The sequence below is a fragment of the Phaethon lepturus genome, unplaced genomic scaffold (assembly GCF_000687285.1).
Source record: "Phaethon lepturus isolate BGI_N335 unplaced genomic scaffold, ASM68728v1 scaffold37100, whole genome shotgun sequence".
Lineage (NCBI taxonomy): Eukaryota > Metazoa > Chordata > Aves > Phaethontiformes > Phaethontidae > Phaethon > Phaethon lepturus.
The window spans coordinates 2577-21657 of NW_010514720.1; the positions used below are offsets into that span (position 1 = coordinate 2577).

At 43.1% G+C, this 19081-nt stretch overlaps 1 protein-coding gene across 1 annotated transcript in view; it reads right to left on the bottom strand.

The window, feature by feature from the left end:
• Positions 1 to 11683: 11683 nt before the first annotated feature.
• The window catches only part of TEKT4 (tektin 4), a gene marked incomplete at its 5' end in the record, with an annotated part of 13020 nt that continues 5622 nt past the window's right edge, over positions 11684 to 19081 (bottom strand). Inside the window, 5 exons of the mRNA XM_010293832.1 lie at positions 11684 to 12034; positions 13558 to 13712; positions 14706 to 14928; positions 15790 to 15933; positions 17139 to 17209. Of these exons, the coding sequence (XP_010292134.1) occupies positions 11818 to 12034; positions 13558 to 13712; positions 14706 to 14928; positions 15790 to 15933; positions 17139 to 17209 (810 nt within the window). The remainder of the gene's footprint in view (positions 12035 to 13557; positions 13713 to 14705; positions 14929 to 15789; positions 15934 to 17138; positions 17210 to 19081) is intronic.

The following is a 19081-nucleotide window of genomic DNA, read 5'->3' on the forward strand; positions in this document are numbered from 1 at the left end:
AAGAGACACCTAATGAGACCATTAGCATGAGTGGTCTGTTCGCTCTATCGCGTAACTCCACACCAGAGACCTCCCGTCGTCATTCTGGTTTCCCTTATTGTCACAAGGGGATTTGCACCAGGCTGCTCCTCAGAGGGCAGCGGATGTTTCCCACAAAACTCTTAGTCCATCGCAGCGTGCGACGAGCGGCGCGGAGAACGTGACAGTAATCAGAGCTGGCAGCAAGAAGTGGAGAATTTATTTGTAAGAGCTTTGATTAAACTGTCAGCTGGCATTTTGGAGCAGATGCAAAGCATTTAAACATAGGCTGTTTAGTGGTGGGAGGTCTAATTTTTTTAATTTAAATGTTGTTTTAGGGGAAAAGCTATGGAATGTATTTACCTCTCGGTGCATACACACTTCTTGTGCTGCGACACAAACTGAGAATTAGGAGGCTGGGTGTATAATCAGGAAGGCTCGATGCTCCTGCTTCTGAAGGATGCTCTCTTGCACGCACTGAAAAGTTTCTCTTTCTTCAGCACCAGAGTGCAGCCACGGGGAAGCGTTAGGGTAACAGGAGGAGGTGACATTTGTGACAAACCCAGGCGGTGGCTCAGCCTGGGCTCGCCCCCAGCCTGTGGACCAGCCTGGTTCAAGGTTGGAGCAAGGTGTGAACCAAGCTCTGGAAAAACTTGCACCAAGCAATTAGGAGGGTAATTAGAATATTTGCCAATCATAAATGATTGTAGAAGGGTTTAGCCAAGGAAAGGCCCAAATTAGAGACGATGCTTCCAAAGGTCGGTGCTTGCAGCGGGAGCGAGGCGGGTATCTCTTGCAGGGTGGTCCCTGGGCTACAAGCCAGCAGTGCGGCTGGGTATCCCCAGGGCCAGTTGCCTTTTTGCACCCAAAAAAGCATGGTGGGATGCCGATTTAAAGGGTTATACTATTGGTAATGAACAGTAATGATTACCAACATGTTGGCACACCAGGCTGTAAATGAGCAGCCTGTTTTGAACACCCTGAGCACAAAAAGCCTCTCCCCCTCCGCCTTCACAGATGTGCCCCGCGCATCCCGCGGGGCGCGTCAGACCTTTCAGTCTGGCCACTTCTTTACAAATAGAGAGAGTCCTGGGAAATGTGATTTCCCTGCTAAACAAGGTTATTTCCAAACTTCTCTGCTTTCTCAGTGTATGTGGATCTTTGCCACGGTCTTCACCTCGCAGGGGAATCTGTAGAAGATGCTCAAATAACCCCACGCTGCTGCTGCGGTGCTGCTGCCAGCCCTCCCGCTCTCCTCCCTCGGCCGAGCACCTTGGCTGGGCTGTACCTCTCCTTCATCCCACTGGATGGGATATTCCAAATTTAGGAAAGCACTTAATTCCCAGGGATTTCAGTGGGACAGTGCATGGTAAGAACTAAGCCCACGCTTAAGGACGCTCCAGGTAAGGCCACATAATACAGTGGATTTACTTGCATTAGAGGGATCCAGCCCCGGAGGTGATGCCGATGCGGGCAGGGGAGGTTTGCTGGCCCGAGGTGGGGAGGGAGCGGCACGGCGCACGCGGGAGGTCGGGATATGGCACTGGCAGAGCCGATCTGAGCTGCATTTGCCGGGTGCCTGCCTGCTCTGTCACAGGCTTTGGCTGTGCAAAACATCAGATTTGCCTGCCTTTAATTCTTTATCTTATTGAAGGAGACAGCTGGATACAGTTTCGCATCATCAGCTCTGGAGACACGGAGACCTTGTAAAAACCATTCTTGCCTGTAAAGCAAACTGAGTGTGTAAAAACTGCCGTGGCCAAAGAGTATTGCCGCAGCCAGGAGGACGGGGAAGGGGTGCAGGAGGAGGGCGAGGTTTGATCCTTCCCAGCACAGGTTTCAGGGCAGGGAGCGCAGATCCTGGGGAAGTTTCCATTTTAGACCCACCAGTCCCATGAGGCAGGAAGCAATAATGTAAAATTAATTAAACACAAGAACTTGTTTGCTCAGCTTTACCATCTCTCAGTGTAAGCTGCACAGGCAAAGCTCTGCCCTCCTCTTCTTTGGAGCCCGGCAGGGACTTCTCACAAGTTTTTATGGCTGCTCACTTGTTTCGTATGAAGATTTCCACGTTTGTTTGGCCAGGGGGGTTCAATGAGACCTGGGAGGAAGCTGGAGAGGGGTCTGGAGCACGAGTCTGATGAGGAGCAGCTGAGGGAACTGGGGGTGTTCAGTCTGGAGAAGAGGAGGCTGAGGGGAGCCCTCATGGCTCTCTACAGCTACCTGAAAGGGGTTGTGGTGAGGTGGGGGTTGGTCTCTTCTCCCAAGTAACCAGCGACAGGACGAGAGGAAACGGCCTCAAGTTGCGCCAGGGGAGGTTTAGATTGGATATTAGGAAAAATTTCTTCACCGAGTGGTCAGGCATTGGCACAGGCTGCCCAGGGAGGTGGTGGAGTCGCCATCACTGGAGGTGTTCAAAAACCATGTAGACGTGGTGCTTCGGTACATGGTTTAGGGGACATGGTGGTGTTGGGTGGATGGTTGGACTTGATGATCCTGAAGGTCCTTTCCAACCTTAGTGATTCTGTGATTCTGTGACGACAAGCCCTGCCGCTTGCGTTTGTGTTTTGTGAGCGAGGAGGGAGTTTGCTCACTGCCCCGCAGGCTGCCTGCAGCCTGTTCCCGAGCGGAGCGGCCACCGAGCCGCTCAGCAACGATGGCCCACGGGAGGCAAAGTTGCCCCTCCTGTGCTTCGGGCAGCTCTGGTTAAGTCGCTCTGAGAACATCCTCAGCCTCGGTGCCTCGGTCCATCACTGCTGCGAAGCCTCCGCAGCTCCGCAAGCTCCCCTGTGACACAGCGCTGCGCCCGGGCCAGAAACGGTGCGAGGAGGCCATCCTGCCAACAAGGAAGCCTCTGCCGAAAGGGTACAAAAAGCTGTTTGCTGTGTTCGTCGTTGTGTAAGCGCTACAGCAAACCTGCCAGCTCTACGATTTTGGCAATGGACTTTGGTAGGCTTTTCATGGTAACCTACTGCCGGGTTTCCAGACAAGTGGCCACCGTCCGTGGGCAGACAAAGTCTCCCAGACTTTCACAGAAAGCACAGAGCGGTTTTACAACCAAAGTGGCCTTCGCAAAAATAAATTGGAATTTGCAGACTGAGGTAGATGCGTGCAGCCCCACATTAATCTCTCGCACGCTTGAACCCATTTGGATTTTAAAAGCCTCTCCTATGAAGAGCTCATACACTGCAGCAATCATAAAAATGATCTTCTATTTACAAGGCCTGAAGGCAATCCTTAATCATGAGCCCACATCTGAACAAGGCACTCCATCATTATGGGATCAGTGTGTGAAATGGAAATACAGCCAAGGGCTTTGGTGGATTTCAATTTATTCAATGTGTAATCCTGCTCTGCAGTCCTCAGCTCCGGGGATGCTTCACATCTCCACAGCAAAAGCGGCCACCGGCAGCTCGGTGCATTGCCCACAGCCAGGACCGCACGTGCTGGCACGTGGGACGGGCTGTCCGCAGGGTGCTGGGCACACAGGGCAGCCCAGGGACCACTGCTGAGTGCTCCAGCCCCCACCAGACGTGCCCCACTGGGGACCAAGGACACCCCGTCGCTGGTAAGTGGGTGAAAAAGGACTTTGAGCTGCTTTGGTGGGCTCATCTGCAGCAGGTAATTTCACTGCCTGGCAGAAGAAATGGTCCCAAAATGAACAGATCCTTCCATGTTCCTGTATCTCTGACCAGACTTCTCCTCTGGGAAGAGCAGTTACAGATTAAATTTGCAACCTCTCCCTTTTGCTCTTCGCATCCCACCTCCCCTGAGCTGCTGAGTAACCTTGACTCAGTTCTGGCTGATTTAATTCCCTCCAGTAATGATTCACCCAGTTAATGCGTTCTGGAAAGGAGCTGGTTAAGGAAGGAGAAACTGCAAACATTTCCAAATAAAGAAAAGCTCTTACATTAAATCTCAGTGGTTTTGTCACTTTCTTCTGCCATTCCATGTCTGGGACAAACCTCGTATTTTTTTTCAATCTGTGAACGCAGCCCAAACAAGCTGTGTGATATTTGAAAATAAAATCCCCCATCCTGTTGTCCCTCTTTCCATTTTCTCTCCTCAACAGACATGAAATGAAAAACTTGGATGGTAATTTGTGGTCTAGACACCGTGTTGCCACAACATGCGGCTAGTGCTGAGCTCCGCAAGAGTCCTGCTGGCTCGAAGCTTGATTGTGCTGTTTCTTCTGTGACTCCTAATGGGTCTTGGAAAATGTGTACACAGCAGGAAGAGCTCCAGCCAAGTGCAGCTACAGCTAAGTAAGAGCTGATCACAGCTCCACGATTGTCAGGGACCGTGTCTTTGGATGCCAGCAAGCCCTTCATCCTGGCAGCACGGATGGGCAGGAGTGGCCACAGTCCCTCCTGGAGGAAAGACCCTGCCTTGGAGGAAACTTTTCAAATGCCCTCAAAACTCAGAAAGAAAGATGTAAAATTCATTAACCCTGCAGGAGGAGAAAGCTCAGCATCTAGGCAGGCTTCCACCCAGTGTGCAAGGGGAAATGGAGAGGTTTGAAAGAAAGGTTGGGAGAGAGACCAAGAGGCAGCAATCCCGGCCCCTCGCAGACCTGTTTTGCCTCACACCATCCAGGAGGCAAATTCTGCACCTCACAGGTACAGCATCCAGGGAGTGTCTGCAGATGTCCCACCTGGGAAGGACATGTTGGCCAAGTCCTGCCCAGAGTCCTTTGGGTGCCCAAGAGTCACGGTGGTGGTTCCCCACCTCTTCATCCCAAGCTGAGCACAGTACTCTGCCTCTGCCTTCACCCACTCTGCCGGTCTGTCCTCTCCCCAACAGCAACTGGTGGATCGGGAGTTCTCTACATGTGCATTGATGCCTTTCAGCCCTCTGGAGATGGCCTGGCTTTGATGCACAAAGCTTTAAGGTAACAATTTTACAGCTCTTGGCTGCTCTCTGCTCCATCCACCTCCTGCTTGTCCTTAGGCGGTGAAGCCAAAAACACGTGCAACCCACAGATTGGGCTCATTTTGCTGGTACGATGTGTTTTGTTTACAGCTCTTGAAAACACATACAGAGACCTAAGAGCTCTTTCATGGTTGCAGCCTGTGACTGATTCATATGAATGGGAGCTACAAGCCTTTATGACCCCTCCCTCAGTTTTACAGATTTGAATTTATCCTTGGGCAAAAGCTGGTGTCATAAAATGCCAGGAATCTTGGCTCAGGAAAGCCCATGTCCTGCACCCTCTCATCCTACAATTACTGGGCAGATGCGACGTTCTCAGCCAGGGAACGTCCATGGGAGCGCAACGTGGCTTGACTAAATGCCAGCAGAGCTGATGTAATCGTTCACATGCTGGGGCTGCGCTAGTAAAACGTGCTACAGCCTTGTGCACGTCGTATCTGTGTAATCCCAACTCAAGGAGCATGAGGGAGAGCTGGGGGAACGGCAGCTGACCGGCTCATCGACATTCTCCTGGAGTCTGGTGACCCATCTCCTGGCTCTCTGTGTTGCCTCATACGCAGGCTGGCAGAAAAAAACGTGAAATATTGAAAAGATGAGGGTGAAATGATCATTAAAGCTTGTGGAGAGGAACACTTCCCATGCTGGGAAAGACAGCGGCATTAGCCCCGACATCAGTCTGCGGATCCCAGACATCGTCTGTCCGTGGGGCGCTCGGAAGTGCTGCTCTTGCTCCACTTTGTGGTGTTGGCGTGAGGCAGGCTGAGCCAGGAAGGTGATGGATTCCCACAGCCACGGCTTCTCGGTGCCTCTAGCCTGAATCAGAGCTCTTCACTGCCGTCTGTGGACCTCTGGCTGTCCACAAGGCATCAGAAATAGCTGCCAGCTCCTGTCAGTGCCCGCAGGAGAGCCAGGAGGAATTAGCAGGAACTGGGAATATTTCATAATAGTTAGTAAAATTGCCGTTGTTCTTTTTCCAGTAGCAATTGTTGTTCCCTTCCAGGCTAGCTGTGTTTTGGCCTTTGCTATTCTGCAGTCAGGCATTGGCACAGGCTGCCCAGGGAGGTGGTGGAGTCGCCATCTCTGGAAGTGTTCAAGAAACGTGTGGATGTGGCGCTTCAGGACATGGTTTAGGGGACATGGTGCCGCTGGATTAATGGTTGGACTTGATGATCTTGAAGGTCCTTTCCAACCTTAGTGATTCTGTGATTCTGTGATTCTGTGATTCAGTTTCTCCTTTCCCTGACCATGGAGGGTGTTTGCTCAGATGGTTTGGTGCTGCTTTGGTTTAAAGAAATTAAAAGCCATTGATCTGAAAGACAGCCCTGTCCCTTAGCATGGAAGGTCACTGGCAACATTATGAATTTTTAAAGGATTAAACAATCAATATTTTAAAGAAGTAAGTTAAATTCTCCCCATCTTCACAGTTATTTCCTTTCTGGAAGAATGTTTTTTAAATCTCCCGGATTACCCTATGATGGACGTTTCAGTCTTGATTAACTGCATGACTATGTGAAAAGGTCATTTGATTTTATTTCCCTGCCATTATATTGACATAAATCCTCTAAGAATCAGCAATAAAATACCTCATCTTCCTATTTCTTTTAAAAATAAATCTTTATTTTTTACCCTGTATGGCCCTGTCCCTGAGGATTTCATCCTCTCCTGCTGCTGTTTTACTTGCAGCGTGGCCAGACTTGTCGAAACTGCAGCCACGCTTGAAGCAGATCTTGGTGCAGCATCTGAGAGGAGCATAGAAGTTCTTCCATGGAGATTTGACTTACAGTCTGGCTTCTTTTTTTCATTCTCCAAATAGATAATAAAAGGAATTTAAAGAGAAAAGATGAAGTTTCTCTCCATATATGAAGAAGCATCACGAGCAGGGACATAAGCATGTTTGATATGATTGAATTGCAAGATGTAAGGGAAAAGGAGAAAATGGGGGAACCAAAGTGGATTAATCCTCCAACAAATTGCCACGCTTCTGCATTTCCAAACAACAGGTTACACACAAAGAGCCTAACTCCTGCCACCACGTCCACAACAAAGTGTCTCCTTGCGTAGTCTGCACTCGGGCAAACCGAGGCACACTTCCGTAACCCCCGTTTGGAGCCGTCTCCATTGTCAGTGTTTGGGGTAAAAGCCGTCGCTGCAGGAGAGGGTATTACTGCAGCAGCTGATTTTCCTTACAGCACAACAGTACTATGGGTGATGCAAAAGTATAATTTTCCTAATTCCTATCAAAACCCGTGGGATTGAAATATTGTCGTAGAAACCAGGTGTCTAAAATGTTTGTCAACGTGGGCTTGCTTCAAACAGGAATTTTCTTACTGTCTAGTCCTCCTAAATACTCAACTTGTTTACTCTTCCCATCCTCCTTTATTTTTTCTTCTAAGGAAAGCTTAAGAGGAACTCATGGGACTAAAGTGCATGTGCCTGGCATATGCAACAAGTCGTAGTAACCAGAATATCCCCCTGTACACATGGTTTTTTGAAATAAGGATGCGGTAGTGAGGTTGTCATAGAAACACCTGCATTCATCACCCACAGGATGGTGAGAACAATCTGTTGTTCCTCATTCGGGGAGGAATGATCCTGAGGGGCCCATCACTCCTCCTGAGACAACAAGCAGCAGTGGGAATTTAAAGGCATTCAGCGGCTCAAAGGGTGAGATCTCGTTCGGGTGCATCGTGAGTGTTTCTGTCTCAATGAAGACATTACAAGGCTTGATGCTTCTTCCCCTGGGCAGAAGAAATGCAGGAGCCCCACTGAAGCCTTCCTTCAGGCAAACTTTCTTTGCAGGAACTGGAAGCAAAAGTTTTCGATGAGATAAACTATTTCTCATCCATGTGGTGATGAGCATGTTCCCAGAGAAGGGAGAGTGCAAAGCCTCTAGTAACAAAGGTGTCTGGAGTGAGCAGGTACTGTAAGGTTGTGTGTTGAAGGCAACCTTTCTTGCAGGCTTCCATAACCCCTCTGGTTAATTGTGGGCTTAAGCGTTGGTTTAAGAGCTTGAACAACAATGGACCAAAGTACAGTCTGCTCACAATGTGGATCGGTCAAAGTCTGCTTGGGTACCTGGGCACATGAAATGTTTTATATCTATTAACTTCTATATAAACTCTGAGCAGAAGAATGACAAATAGTGGATGGCTATTTTCCAACAGACTTTAAGAAACTTTTAAGATGAATATGTTTATCAAATGCTACTCAGTTACTAGGTAATACCCAATGATGTTATTAATGGCAAGTCCAGCTCCGGTTGTTTGTTCATGGACATATCAGCTGCACTGATCTTTCCCCATTCAGCCAGTTCTCCTCATTCCTGTTCAGCTGGGATTCATCTCTTGAAGCTATGAAGACCATCCGGCCACTTTGGACATGGAAAAGGGGATCCAATATGTGGAAACAAGGTTTGCAAACAACCAACCGTGCAATGATCCTGCAAACAACCCTTGTGCGAGGAATTTTTGGATCTGCTTTAAAGGTTCTTCATTGCTCCTGCTCTCAGCCTGCCGTGGACCCAGTGTGGGACCTAGAAATCAGGCACTTCCTAGGAATAAAATAGGCCGCTAATGAGCACTGTACGTGGCCATAAAACTGTTACTGCGGCTTTTATTACTGTGAAGACTGATGTTGGGATGCAATTTACTTAGAGGTGCCAGCAGAACTAAAAGACTACCCAGAAATTACTTGGAAAAATTGCTCAGGAAAAGATTTAAAAGTAATTTCCACTTCTCTGTGGGTTATTTTGTAATTACGCTGCAAATTACCTCAAACAGAATCTTGAAGAACAACAGAAAAAAAAATGCCTGTGTTCAGATCTCTTGTTTAAGACATGTCTGGTGTTACTGGCTGTCCTTGTGGCTATTTTCCATGCAGATTGAATTGAAGACCAATATTTTAAGCAGGTATTGTTTGTACCATGTGCCGGGGGTCCAAAAGCAGAATCTTCTGAAAAATCTCACCTGGGCATCTCGGAACTGGTGTTTGCCACTCTGATACTAATTTTTTTAGTGACCAGTGACACGGTACAAGGCTGAAATTATTAGACAGTTTTTCTAAGATTCAGTCTTAGAGAAAATCAATTATTCATGAGAAGATTACTACACAAATATTATCTCCCATTTCTCTATAACCTTCTTTGCTCCCCTTACAGAATGTCATCTGCTCTTAAGTGATAAATAAGTTTTTAATGGGTCTTCACACCTGGTTTTTCCTAAAGTCCCTGTACCAGGCATTATAAGGTATCATTTATCACACTGTTAACTCCTTCCTCTAGCTCTAAGCAGATGAGAAAACTCTCAGACTTTCCAGAAAGTGTCTTCATAACCAGAAATCTCTCAGGATAATAACAAACAAATAGGACAATAATAAACAGGATAATAATAAACAAAAAAAATCCTAAAGTAAAAATAGCCCTCACTTTTCATACAGATTAGCAGGTAGAGCTCAAGACAATTGGAAGCTATAGCTCACCTGTGACCCCAGCTCACATGAGAGCCAGCTAAAACATCTTTTAAAATATTTGCTGGTAAATCCTCAGCTTAAGAATGAATGATGAAAAAATAATATAAAACATATTTACATGCCAGAGCAGTGGCTTTAATTATGATTTTTTAAAAATTAGTAATTGAAGAAAAAAATAATTACTGAAACTTGAAGCTATTCCGTCCGATTCTCACTCTTACAACCTGCTCATATTCATCTATTACCATGTGAATAGGGCAGTGATTACACTCCAGCCAATGTATTACCTTTACCAGAGCAGGATTTCCTTCATTGGCCTAAAGCAAAGGCAGACTAATTTAGTTCACAAAGGTAAATTAAACTGCTAGGCTTTAATTAGGGAAAGCTCCTTTTACAACCCAATATGGGGCATAAGGTTATTTGTAGCTCAGCACAGTCTCAGAGAAGATGACAGCACTTTTCCTTTCCTCTCTCTAATGCAAAACTCTTGAATCAAAATGATAGTTTTGGGCCCTGGACTGCATATTTTCCTCATCCCATCTGCCATAATTATAACCCAATTCCACTTTGATTCCACTTTTTTTTTCTTTAGTGGGTGAGTAAGGTCAATTTGAATATGTTGCTCCTTTCCGTATTTTCTAAAAAGTTCCTGCGAATATTCCCATTAGTCTAAATCCTGGTTCACTGTCTTATTTTCCCCTCTATTTTATGTGCATTCCTAGAAATGTACATGTGACCAAACAAGCAGCACTGTCTGAAGGTTGGGGCTAAATGACCAAAACTCTTAATACCACAGCTCTGTATACTGAAACACTCTTTAAAGCATTTTATTCTTCTGGTGCAGCTAAAGTCAGTTTTGTACACAGCTGCGCAGTGATGCAGCTGCATCCAAGGTGTGTGATCCACCGATTAGGCTGTAAGATTTGAGCATGAAGAACAAGCTAGAATATGCTGCCAGGAAGAAAGGTGCTGAAGGTGTTTTAAGGCAGAATGAAGGAGAATGTTTCCAATCTACCAAAATAATCTTTAGTAACTGTTTTAAGTTCCGTGCACAGAAAACCATAGTAGAGCCACATTTATTTTTTTTAACCTACATGCTATTTCTCTCTAATAAGGATTCAACATCTGGACTATAAAAATATAATAATGAAGAGGAAATCTATTAAAAAGGCAAAACAAAACTCTTGAACAAAAAGCCTGTAAAATAGAGGCTTGAGCCAAAAGCCCTCACTGACGCAGCTGGTTTTCAAAGAAATGGTAGTAGCTTTTAGCAGGAGGGCAATTGCTGAATAGTGCTCTGCACATCCTGAGTTAAGGTAATACAAATAGCTGTCGGTGAGAAAAACAGATAAGCTAATGGCCTCTCCTGCTCTGGTTAACAGAGCAGGGCTATTCAGAAGTGTATGCTGGCTAGGGTTTTTTTGTGTGTTTTGCTTTTTCAGTTGGGTTTTTTTTCCTCTCTTTGATCAGCTGCTTTTTAAAAGTAAAAAACTGTAATACAGGAAACCACAATACAGTTCTGTTCCGTGTCATCTTTCCCCATTTTTTGACACGTCACCTATTTAACCAAGTGGCCTACTAAGCTAATGGATGAATGACATTTGTTACATTGCTCTACTGGAGTAGATGAATCTGATGTGTTCTCCATTATGGGTAATAGTTCAAACACATGCCTTGCTTCCAGGGAACGGTTGGAACAGATCAAGAGCTCAATTCAACATCCAAGTACTTAAACTGAAAGTCACAATTGCTATTCACAAGCTGTCTAGTTTTTTTTCAGAAAAAAACCACCCCTAAAGTTATTAATTTGAAGGTTAAAAATCCTTGGACTTGTTTTCAGATTACATAAACAGGTATCACGGACTGGGAGTGGTTTAGCCAATAGTCAGATTATAATCTAACCTGTGCAAACTGTTTTTTTAGCTAATAATATTTGAACAGCTTAAAAGTCTATCATCTATTTCCTTGCTGATCATGTGATCTGTCAGGCAAGCAGTTTTATTGCTCTCATTTCAGGCTGCCTGAAAATGCTCGAAAGCTATAAATGTTCTATCTACCTCCGTGTATATTATTATTATTCACAATATTCACTTAGCATATTCACTTATTAGGGTGAAAAGCACAAATATCACATACTGTGCAAATTATGCATGTATGGCATAGAGAAATTCTAGTTGTACTGAATTAACTTTAAGTTATTTGAAACCCACTAGAAACATCTGTACTCAGACTGAACTTCTAAAGGCAAGACTCAAAGACCACCATACTAATGCATTCTACCCCAAATAGAGGAAAATAACAGTGAATACAGTACTTCTGTGTATAATATTATCCATGTATTTTATATGAAAGATTCTAGACTACATTTTTCTTGCAGACTTTGCATAGTTACAGAGATTACTACTGGTAACCTGCTAATTTAAGAACAACCGGGTAGCGTGTGCGATGGGCCATGCACTTTTGCCTATCAATAAAAATACTGTTTGTTTTCACAGCTATTTCTTTTTCTAAATTCATCCGTGTGTCTTCCAAGTTCCTCAGAGACTGTTCAGATTCCAGCAGTTTTTTCTTCAGGGATTCAATGGACTCCGTTAGTTCTTCAGCTTCACTGATCAACCTGGAAAGAATTAAATTAAGTAATAAAAAAAAGAGCGGAAGCCAGTCAATGTTCAGGAAGACATATGAACTATAATGGGAATAAAGATCAACAGCTATAGAATCATAATACGCAACAACAAAGGACCTTAGAGAGGTCCTACATACATGGTCAAAAGCAGAGTTCACTTTCACAGCTTCTGTACAGAAGTGTCCCATGGTTTAGAAAGTACCAAGAATGTCTTTTGCCACTAAACACAGTGGAACTATCCATCCTCACCTTCTCCCACTCTGTAGGACACTTGTACTAAGAATTATAGGACAGAAATTGCTAAGTAAGGCACCCAGTTTGACTGGATCAGCATCTTGTTAAGCCAGTTTTTTGATATCTGTTCACTGATATAAAACTCAAGTATTAAAGATGATACTTGCACCAGAGATCAGAAAACAGTCTTTACTTTAAAAGCATGTAAGCTTTTAAAGAAGCAGCAGCAGACCATTTTAACAAAAAGGCAGCAAACCATTTTTGAACCAGCACATCATTTCAGCTGAAAGTCAGTGAGGCTTAGGTGCTTTATTGCAATCTGCCTGCAGAGAAGGCACGTGTTTACTTCCTGGGAAAACAAGATCCCCGTGTGCTATGCAAACTGAGTAACTACAAACAGTGTAAGTCTGGCAATTAAACACATGCCCATTCAGCAAAGGACTTACATGTGTCCTTAAATCCCATTAAAGGCAATGTACATACTGAAAAGCTTGCACACGGATGGTTTGCTGAATCAGGACCTTAAATGAGTGTGCCTGAGATGGTATAAAGCATTTGGACTAACTATACCTTCTTCCTCACTGTATAAAGAATAGCATATTGGCTTTGAATGGTAGGCACCATTGCTACAAGGATATTGTAAGCCTGCAAAAGCTGATTCCCCGCTTTTCCTAAGGGTAGGAAAATGTGAAAGAGGAGAATCAATTACAAAGCTTATAATGAGATCAAAACTGACAAATGTGACACTCAGACCTTTAATTTGAAAGGATTTGTTGACCTCCAGTTTTAAAATGGATTATTACTGAAAATCAAATGCCACCAGCCTAATGCTTCGTAGTACTGAGGACTTCTCTCAGACTATGAATTTGTGCAGCCCAATTACATTCTCAGCACTTCAAGCATAATTCATTCAGCACATAGTCCACCTTGTGGTGAGTTTTTTGCTAACAGCAGTAGGGTTGCAAGTGATCCACGTGCTGTCAGATTTTTTTGGATCATCTAAACCAAAAAGAAACCACACAGTTCAGAGAAGAAAGCGTTACAGACAAAAGGCAGAGTTGAATCTATAGATTTTCTATTTGTCAATACATTCAGTTAAAATTATATTCTCCTCCCAGTGATTTCCATCAATTGAATTATTTCTGACATATCAGAATCAAACCTAGTAATAAAAGCTAAAGGCTATGTGTTGCCAATAAAAAATGTAAAAAACATCTAACTTTTATACATCACTTCTGTATAGAATGGACACCTTGTAGGACTTGCTTAATAGAGTTTACCTGAATTGTGCTTCATCTCTGCAGAGCTCTACATTGGGCCTAAAAGCCCTGTCATACAGCCTTGTTTGAGCAACTTTCATTGGGGCTTCTTTGTCTTTGATAGCTTGTTTGAGAGCAGCAATGTTAGCTTCTTGATCTCCAATCTCCTTAAGGATCTGAAGAAGATACCCATGAGAAAGAATTGTTTAAAAAAAGATACACATTGTCTCTGTCCATGCTCTACATCTGTTCATGGTCCTAGTGAACCAGTTATAGTGTAGACCTCCTATTTGGCCAGAATATAGAAGAAATAGAAGTACAAAGGTGGTTTTGACCTCTTTATTTCTACTACTACACTGAGAATCTGATCTTCAGTCTAAAAAGAAGCAGAAAGTATTCTGCAGCCTGTTCAAAAACTATTCCATGTCTTCTGACAACACATCCCACCTCCATGAGTTGCTTTTAATTGTAAATGTTTAACTGTAAATTATCCAAGAAAAATTCAAGTTATTTTGAAAGAGATTGAGAATTGCTGATCAGCTTGGAAATGCATGAGTTTCTGGCATTAGTGAAGAAAATGGAAAACCCAGGAAATTCTGAATCCCTTCTCCCTCATAACCGCTGACACACATGCAAAAAACAAAGTCTACTCTGCTGTCATTACCCACCAGGTGCTAAGGAATGACTATTTTTCCACACTTGCCAATATCCTCACACAGAAGTAGGACCTGCTCCAGCTTGGAGAAGGGGCAGAGGCTGAAGACACCTCTGGTCACTTGCCAGGAACTGCTGCTGCCGATACTACTGCAGCATAGCATGGCTTTCAATCCGTAAAAGTGACAACCAGGCTAGCCTGGGAATCCTGGCCCAAAGATCAGCTCTTTATCACACAGTTTTAGGTTTTAGTCCAGCAAAACATGGAAGAAAGTATTTAATTTTCTTCATATTTAAGTCCATCCCTTGTTTAAAGAAGCACAACAGAGAGCAGAAAAAGCTGAATTGGAGCCACAATCCAGCTCTGAAGACTCTTATCAGACACTAAGCTGACACAAAAAAATAGTGTTCGATACCTGACATGGACTAAAACTTTTTTCTAGAGGATAAATCTACTGTGATATTCTAAAGGAGACTATCACACCTGTAGCCAGCATTCAAAAAAGAACACTTACTTTTTTCAAATGATACTCTAGTTTGTGTTTTGTATCATCCAGCTCCTCACAGCGTTTGGCAAAAGCCTCATTAACAGCAGCACATTGCATCCTCAGGTCCTCAGATACGTCATGAAGAATATTGTCAATCAAGGCACGAAGATTGATGGAAGCCAGTTTTTCTCGTTCTGCCCTATAGATGTTGTCATGACTGAACTTGGCCCATGTCTCTGGTGTTGAGGCACTGGAAGAAGAGGTGAATGGTACACAAATAGGAACCTTGCTCTTTTGTTCAAGTGGCACATAAGAAGACAATGTGAAGTTGGTTCTCTCCCCGCAAAAGTGTTGTCAACCTCTATTTGTTTTTGCTGTTTCATGCAGTCTAGACTTACCATGAAGGAAAAAGACTAATCCTTTATAAAATTAATAAACTCTTGTTCATCATGTGGCTTCTGAGGGAAGTAATACATGACACAAAATCATCCAAAGTTCTTCCATATTTAGCTAATACTACTAAGGCAAAAAAAGTATATACATACTTTTTTGTGAAAGAACAAGCAGTTAAGTCACCAGCAAATAAACACATTAATATATTCAAGCTTTACAGTCTGTGTATACTTTGAAACAAAAAGAAACAAGAACTCTGGTTATACTTTGCCATGTTGAGCAGCAGAAGGAACTACATAGCACTTGGGTGCGGTGTGAACTGCCTGAAAGGGGAGGGGGAAGCAGCAAGATTTTTTCTAGGAGTAATCCTCTCTGTGTACAGGAAGCAGCACTTGCCTTTTGCTGATGTCAAACAGTAAGTCTCAGTAAGATTTAGATCAGCCTTTAAAAGTATAAAGCCAATTATTTCCAAGAAAAACTACAAGCTTGCACACAGCTGCACACAGTGAACCAACTTTGCCATCAGTGGTATGCCATGCTGAGCTGGTAGCACCACCTTTACTATCCATGTAGCTATTTTAAAGCTATGACATTGTATGTCCAAAGAAGCAGCAATCACACCTTTAATTCAGAGCAGTATTACAGCTTTCACTAACAGAAAGGATGTATTGTATCTTACCAGGGTTATTTGTGGAGGAAAATGACGGTAACTACTCACCTCTCTTCAAACTTCACTGAACTAGAATGGAACTGGATGTTGGTGCTCTGGTTACTGTATCTTCCACATTTATCATCAATGTTGTACGTTTCAACTTTGTCTGACCAGTCCATTTCACAAACCTCTTTGTGATTTCGATTTAATCTGAAAAGTTATTATCACACATTGTTAGTGAAAAATAATACAGTTAACAAAACTATCAATCACAGACATTTGTGAAGCTATGCTCTGAGCCTTTGTCTTTCAAAGAGCAATGAGAACATTCCTTTTTGTCTTGAAAATCCTAACCAAACTCTATCCCACAATTATCTGCTAGAAGGACAGTAAGCCTGATGGGTTAACCACTACCGTAGACCTTCACCACTGTTCTGTGCCTACTGAAGACTTAGAGCTCTTATAGCCTGAGACAGAGGAGTTGTTGAGCTTTGGAATTTACATAATAATCCTAAACCACAGGATTTTTTCAACAGTGGTGACAGCTGCAGTTATTATGGGGCGAATAGGGAGGAGGTTTGCCCAACAGAACTCTCTTCCCATGATAAGACATCAGGTAGTGCTAGTAGAAGACCATCCTTCTCTTTCGCTAGTATATTGAGCATGACTCAAATTTAAGACCTCCATAAAGTGACCCTATATCATTCTCCCAGTCTTCCTATCTAGCCTTTCAAAGACTGTAGCACGCAGACGGTGTAATTTGTCCTTGGAAGATACAAGTACAATGATATACAGAGTTAAAACTGCTGCTTTGCTGCCAATTACATGAGTCGCACGTCACCCAGTTAATTGGAATGTGTGACTTTTAGATTACAAAAGACAGTGGGTCTTTTACAGATTACAAAAGACAGTGGGTCGCTGTCAGCTGTTAACACCAGATGTCACTCTCACCTAAGGAATTAAAAAGACTGCCAGACAGTAGCGTGAAGTTGCATATTTTAAGTTCATACTGACATCTGGCGTCAAAAAACCCATCTTGAAAAGGCCCTTTGATCAGATAAATTATTTCAAAGGAGCCTATCTAAGCCTGTCTAAAAGGTAGAGTGATATCCAGATAATACTTTTATTGCACTTAAGCTTAGTGTTGGAAAATTAGAGAACCGAATACAGATTCTGGAAACCAGGACTGAAAATCTACAGCATGGCTTTAGGGCATGGCTCTTCTCCTACCTTACCCTACTTGAAAATCCTGATGTTTCATCACTGAGTATCTGTTTTCAGGTTTAAATGGAATTCACACAGCACATCTGCCTGGCATTGGTAAGATCTTTATCCACTAGGCATTGTAACCCTATACACCAGGAATTATTTGGCTATATAAATTAGCTACTAAGGTATTGTGAAAAATGCCTTACCGCATCTGGTTACCAGCTTGCATCAAAGTTCTTTTCAAAAGCTCCTGGATACTTCTGATAAGTTCAGTTTCCTAGAAAAAAACATTGAGACTTCTGTGATATCCAGAGCAGTATGTACTCTCCTGCAGAGCAATTTGATTTCAGTGGTTGTGGATAAATACTTAAATCTAACACTCATTACCCACTCTTATCCTACTATTGCAAGACATGATTTCTGCGGAGTTAGCAGATACTGAGGTAACTCAGCTATGAGTCTAAGGTGGTAACAATACTTGGAATAATTCTAAAGCCTGGGAATTCATTATTTTCATATTGTATGTGGATTCTATGAAAAAGTCTATGTTCTATCAGATTAAACAGAATATCTGAATTACTTGCGCAGCCTTGAAGTAGGGAAAACTAAGGCAACAGCATCATACTCAGCAGGAGACCAGAGTCACTGCCTTGCACAAATGCAAGGTGCCATTTTAAAACTGGGCAGGACACTGCCCTGCCTTGCACAAAGTCAGATGTCAGAGGCTGCTGCCTTGCACAGGGATGTGGTACAGCAGATCAGCTTCTCTGCCAAGACAGTGGCTTCCACAACCTGCCGAGTCCCCGCAGATACCTTCAGAGCCCACTGCCTTGTTGTGTAGAAGAGTTTTATCTGTATGCAAGGGAGAGCCTTCCCATCAGATTCCTGCAGATCTCCAAAAATACAGCTTGTCTGACATATGGTGATAAGATGCTATTTAACATAAGGGAGTGGCAGTATCATAACCTTCTGTTGGCCTGCCTCCTTTGAATGCTTTCTATTAACTAAAAATAGAAGTTACTACTCTATGATTTAAATAGCTACTGTCTGCTTCAGCGGGTGTAGGAAATCTGCCATAATATGAACCCGATGACACTTGCAGCTTTAATTTCTTTATTAGATCTATTTATGCCAGAACTCATTTTGCCTCCGTTGACAGACAGTATGGAGGACTGCAGAATTATCCCAAATATGCAATGATGTTTGAGGGGTTCATTTCCTCTGAGCTGAAATACAGTGACTGCTCGAAGTCACGCAGCTTTGTCTCACCTTGACAATGGATCCGATGTCTGAAGCTGATTTTAGCAGGACTGTTCATTTGAACACAAACGTGATCAAACCAAGAAAGACCACATTTTCTAATAATCCCCTGTTGAACACAAGGTATCTGGTGCTCATTTTTTACTGTAATAATGCTGCTTTAGGGATTAACTATCAATGCTCTATGAAGTGACTTTACTGACCTGGTGATGGCATATTGCTACATAAAAGCCAGTCCAGCAAGCATTTTCTTTTCTATTATTTAAAGGAATTTAGTATTTGAGGCTTGAATATTAAAAAGAGCTTTTGTATATGAAAAACTCCTATTTAATTTTGCTGTTTTACATCAATGACAGTCATTCAATGACTGCTAAGGGAGTATATGCATACTAATAAACTTTATTCCCAGAACACTGCTGGCACTTGTTGATCCTTGTTTCTGACAAATAAATGAGTGCATGTGTTCCTGCAGTGTCAGTTTCTCCATCATAAGAAACCAACAGGGACCATAAAAACGATCGTCTTTTTCTAAATGGAAAAGGAAAAACATGACTGGAAAGAAAATATTATTTTTAAGGATCTAAAAGAACACAATTAAAATAAATAAATAGCTGAAGGTATCATTTTACAAACTGTGAGAACACTAAAATTCACATTCTGTAGGGAGGAAGTATTACAATGGCTGAGTTGTCACAGTAAAAATTCAAAAGGATTTTAAAGAGTTAGAAAGATCCAGCACTCAAAAGTACATTTATAGTAATTGATATTATTTTGTGTTGGGTGGTCAGTCTCCATGTAAATAAAGAGAAAACCCGTTTCCTGCGAGTAATGTGCACAATTTTAAATGAGAAAAGCCTTCCTTTAGCAATGAAGGTCTTGCACATGGAAA